General features: G+C 42.9%; 1 protein-coding gene across 1 annotated transcript; it reads left to right on the forward strand.

Annotated features, from left to right (window-relative positions):
* The first annotated feature begins 2,317 nt into the window (after positions 1 to 2,317).
* LOC142297321 (lactosylceramide 4-alpha-galactosyltransferase-like) lies at positions 2,318 to 5,107 on the forward strand. The gene is made up of 2 exons (XM_075341557.1): positions 2,318 to 2,836; positions 5,078 to 5,107. Exons 1-2 carry the CDS (start codon positions 2,318 to 2,320, stop codon positions 5,105 to 5,107), a joined length of 549 nt encoding a protein of 182 aa, XP_075197672.1.
* The last annotated feature ends 231 nt before the right edge of the window (positions 5,108 to 5,338 follow it).

Below are 5,338 nucleotides of genomic sequence, written 5' to 3' on the forward strand. Positions count from 1 at the left end.
ACCGGGTCAGTCCCATTCTGGGGTGGATGGATGTCGCGGCGGCAAGGCCCGGTTCCGTGACCCCAGCGGTGTAGTTTTAAATGGGGGATGCTATTTACAGCGGAGAAGATAGTCCGTGATGCCACCTGTGGTACTCGGCCAGAAATAGCCGACGCTGCGAGACAGGTCCCCTGTGGCAGATGGTGACGCAGCTGGGTTGGAATAGCTCTCCACAGGTAGAGCTGGGCCCCAGGGCTGTTAGGGGTTGTAGTCCTCACCAGTGATAAGGGGAGTCTATGGTGTGTAAAAGCAGGGTGCTGGGTTGGAGGCATAGGCGAATAACGGAGCAAAACAAGGATGCAGTCCAAGGTTTTTACTCATTGTTACGGGTTCCAGGTTAACATGACTAATCAGTGACCGCCTTTGGAGGGCTAGATTCCACTGTGATGGGCCCCAGACAATCCCGGATAGTTAGGAGGCCAAGACCAGTGCACCCTTCTATGTTCTTTCCATGGTCGCTTCCCTGCACTGGCCTCTCCCGCCTGCCCCCACCTACGCACACAGTGCCCTGAGCCAGTGTTTGTGGCTTGAAGCTCTGTCCCTTGTCTCTAAATGTTCACCTTCCAGGGGATTCATGTGCGGGGTTGGCTTCGGTACTTGCAGTATCCTTAGACTCCTGTTTTACTAGTTGAGCCTGTTGGTTGTTCTCCCCTAGCCTAGGGATCGGGTCCCCATTTGCGGCCAAGTCCCTCCACTCTGGTATGTCATATGTGGAACGAGACCATGGGTATATGGCGCACTTCCCGTGGGCTCTAGGACCCCTTCTCTCCTGTGCCTGGGTCGAGCTGCTCCAGTTCCAGACCACAGGTCTCCTCCGCTGCAACCTCTCGACTCCCTCACCTTCTACAGTGTCCTTCCACCAACTAAACCCCACCCCCAAGCTGGCTGTGTCAGAACCGTGGTCTAATGGGGTGCCGCTAGATAAAAGTGTCTGTGTATGTGTAAACTGACCTATGACCTCCTCCTTACCCTAAAATGGGATACCACACCTCTGGATGAAGTACATTGCTTCTGTGGTGAATGGAGCTTCAAGGGCGCGTATTGACCATACTTGTATGTATACATATAAATGTAATGTACTCTGAGACATCTCTTTTCTAAGCTAAACAAACCTGACTTTTTCATCCTCTCATCATATGAGAGGCTTTCCATCCCTTGTAATAATTTAGTTGTCACCTTTGAACTGATTCTTTCTGAATCCTGACTATCCTTTTTGAAAAAGTGGAAACTAAAACTGGGCCTCATATTCCAGATATGGCCTTACAAGTGATCTATAGAGGGGTAACAATACATTGGGATTACAAGATTTTATCTCTTTTTGTACATCTTGAAATCCTGTTTGCTTTTGCAGCTGCTTCTTGATGTTGAGTGCCGCTGCTCAGCTTATTTGTAACCAGAATACTTGAGTCCTTCTCCTGTTCTGTAGTCCCGAGTATATTTCCATCAAACGTATTTTTAGCAATAAGATTACTCCAGCCACGGTCTATATTTATCAACATTAAAGCTAATCTGCCATGTATTCGCCCATGTGGACATTTTGTACAGATCATTTTGTAGTATTACACTGTCAACTTCACTTTTTATTATTCTACATAGTTTTGTGTCATCAGCAAAGACTGACACTTTACTCTCAATCTCATCCACAAGGTCATTAATAAAGAGATAAAAAAATTGGTCCTAGAACAGATCCTTGTGGTCCCCAATTCTCACAGTACAGATCCTTGTGGTCACCAATTCTCACAGTACAGATCCTTGTGGTCACCAATTCTCACAGTACAGATCCTTGTGGTCCCCAGTTCTCACAGTATAGATCCTTGTGGTCCCTAATTCTCACAGGACAGATCCTTGTGGTCCCCAGTTCTCACAGTATAGATCCTTGTGGTCCCCAGTTCTCACAGTACAGATCATTGTGGTCCCCAATTCTCACAGTACAGATCCTTGTGGTCTCCAATTCTCACAGTATAGATCTTTGTGGTCCCCAATTATCACAGTACAGATCCTCCCCACTGCTGACCTTAAAGAGTGTACTGTTAACAACAACTTTTTGTTTCCTAAGAACAGACTCATTTCTGTAATATGTTCCATATTTCTAGATTGCTTTTTGTTTGCAAATTAAAAAGTCAAATTGGTGTTTTTAAAATAATTATTTGCTTTATTTTGATGTCATTTGTTTCATTCCTGTATGTGTTGTATGGTTTATTTTTTAACTGAGACATTTTTAATGACCTTATTTTGTCATTTCTTTTTGCTTTGCAGTCTGTCCACATACGCTTCAGTAATGATAAAATTATTGAGGGTAGTCGTGCTCTTGATTATAGTGCAATCCATCGGCATCTATTATGCTATCAATAAAAAGAATATCTCTCCGTATATGTCTTTTTTCTCTCGAGCTAAAATATTAGATAAAATTGAATCATTTCTTCAAATGAGTAAAGGATCCATTCCCTTACATGGTTGTTCAAATAAAACTGAACAGGACACCATCAATACACCATCCAGTTCAATTACTCTCAAGTCTCCATCTGAAGTATTAAAAAATGGTGATGGGATCATATTAGTGGAAACATCAGATAGAATGCAACCCCCTGCATTAGTGTTATGTGCCATAGAATCAGCAGCTCGTGTGTACAAGAACCGACCAGTGGCCTTCTTCATGAAAGGATTAAATAACACCAACATTGAAGAAACGGTGAGGAGACATTTCTCCGTGCTTTCATCCCTGAGGAACATTTACTTCTTTCCTCTGGTTTTCGAGGAAGTGTATGCTGACACACCACTGCATTCCTGGTATTTGAAGGTAAAGTGCTCGGCATCTAATTTTTACTAACAGTGATATAGTTAATGTGTCTAAATGTAAACTAGTCTACTACTGCATCTCTCTATGGTAAACCATGGGGGCACCCCACCTGTGCATGGAATATGTCAGTTGCCTCTTCTGAAGGTGTCTCTTCAGTGGCTCCATGGCTTGCGGTCAATATGGAATATCATTGGGCCTCATAGCAGTCCTAATCCCACCCCCCAAAAAAAAGAAAGATAATTAATATTCATTGGGGTCACAAAAATCATATGCCACAATGTTGCTCCCAAAGAAGCCCCCTTAGTATTCCCACCCACTAGGGTACCACTCTCATGGCCCCTATAAAGTATGATGCCATTATAATTGCTCCTCATATACAGGAAAGATATCCCCATTGTGAATTCATCCACAGTACCTTCAACAGGCACAGTATGCTGACCCTACCGTACACCCCTGCAAAGTAAATAACCCTCCCAGTCACTCAACACAGTATAACGGCTGGACCCAGCCCTTCACACAATATGATGGCCCCCACACAGTTCTCCATGCAGTATAAATGGTCTTCCACACAGTATAATAGCCCTCCGTACAGCAGTGGCCCTCCTTACAGTATAGTGGCCCTGCATATGGTTTAATTTCCCCTCACATAGTCCTTCAACCACTATAATGACCCCCACAGCACTACGAACAGTATAATAGCCCCACACATCCATCCAAATATTATAATGGCCTCCCTATGGCCATTCCCACAGTATAATTGGCCCATACACAGCCTTTAAACAGTATATGGTCTAGCCCTCTAAATAGTACAATTGCCCGCACATTGCCCCTACATACAGTATAATGACCCTCAAAGTAGTATGATGACCCCCCAAATAGTATAATGACCCTCCAAATAGCCCTCCAAAAGATAAGAAGCCCCTTAGTGTTCCCACACACTTATATACCCCTCTCATGGCCCCCATAAAGTATACAGTATTGGAGAGGTATTATACAGTACAAAGTATAATACACCCAGAGTGACCCCAGCTCAATATGATGGACTGACCCAGCCCTCCACACAATATGATGGCCACCACACAGCCCCCATACAGTATAATAGTTTTCCATACAGTATAACAGCTCTCCATACAGCATAGTGGCCTTTTGTACAGTATAGTGGCCCTTCATACAGTATGATGGCCAGTACTAGGCCTTTAAACAATATAATGACCTCTTACATCGCCCTCCAAACACTATAAGAGCCCCCACAGCAATACAAACAGTATAATTCACCCACACACAGCCCTACAAGCAGTATAATGGAACCCATATAGCCCTCCAAATAGTATAATGGCCCCCTACATAGCCCTCTGAATAGTATAGTGGCAATCCAAATAATATTTTGGCCCCCAAATAGTTTGATGACCCCCAAATAGCCCTTCAAATGGTATGATGTCCCCTTATATAAGCCTCCAAATAGTATAATATCCCTTACATAGTCCTCCAAATAATAAAATGGCCCCCACCTAGCCCTACAAATAGTATAATGGTCATCCAAATAGTATTATGGCCCCCCAAATAGTATGATTGTCCCCAAATAGCCAACTAAATAGTATGATGACTCCCCAAATAGCCCTTCCAGCGGTTTGATGACCCCCAAATGGTATGATGTCACCTTATATAAACCTTCAAATAGTATAATATCCCTTACATAGACCTCCAAATAATAAAATCGCCCCACCTAGCCCTACAAATTGTATAATGACCCTCCAAATAGTATTATTCCCCCCAATTAGCCCTCCAAATGGTATGATGGCCCCTTAAATAGCCCTCCAAATAGTTTCATTGCCCCCCATATAGTGCTCCAGTTTGATGGTCTCCACAATGCTCTCCAAACAATATGATGCCCCCCTACATAGCCCTCAAAACAGTATAATGGCCCCACTAAATACTCATTGAATTAAAAAACAAAAAAATCCCTTATCTCTTCTTCTTCCCCTGCTGCTATGGTCTCTACAGCCTGTAGTCTGAAGTGGTTTATATCTCAGCCCAGCCGGGATTTCTACCATTGTTTTCTGAGTTTTGCTTTCACTGTGTTAAATGTGCTGTAAAAATGGCAAAGTACAAAGTTTTCAAGCAGAGTCAGAGTAAAAGGATACCATCATTTTTATTTTAGTGAATTAAAAACATTCTAAATACAGTTCAAACAGTAATCCTGTCATTTTCATATGCATTTCAGACATATCTTTATGTTTAAAGGGAACCCATCACCAGGATTCTCGTATGTAAGCTAAAGCCAGTGCTATACTGGCACTATCAGGCTGATTCTATGCATACTGTACCTGTAGTGGTCAGCTAGGGTGTATATGTTTTGAAATCCAAGAAAGTAAAGTTTATAAAATTAGCTGCTTGTTGAGTGACAGTTGCACTGGAGCACATCATATATTCATAGTTATCCACTCCCCCTGTTAGAATTAGCATAAGCATTATACAAACGATTCACTTTGTCTGTGGAAGGAC

This window comes from Anomaloglossus baeobatrachus, chromosome 3 (genome assembly GCF_048569485.1).
Source record: "Anomaloglossus baeobatrachus isolate aAnoBae1 chromosome 3, aAnoBae1.hap1, whole genome shotgun sequence".
In the NCBI taxonomy this organism is placed as follows: Eukaryota; Metazoa; Chordata; class Amphibia; order Anura; family Aromobatidae; genus Anomaloglossus; species Anomaloglossus baeobatrachus.

Coding starts and splice junctions, on each gene's coding strand:
- LOC142297321 (XM_075341557.1), top strand. CDS start 2,318: ATGATAAAATTATTGAGGGTAGTCGTGCTCTTGATTATAGTGCAATCC. Junction 2,837..5,077: donor TGCATTCCTGGTATTTGAAG/GTAAAGTGCTCG, acceptor TTATGTTTAAAG/GGAACCCATCACCAGGATTC.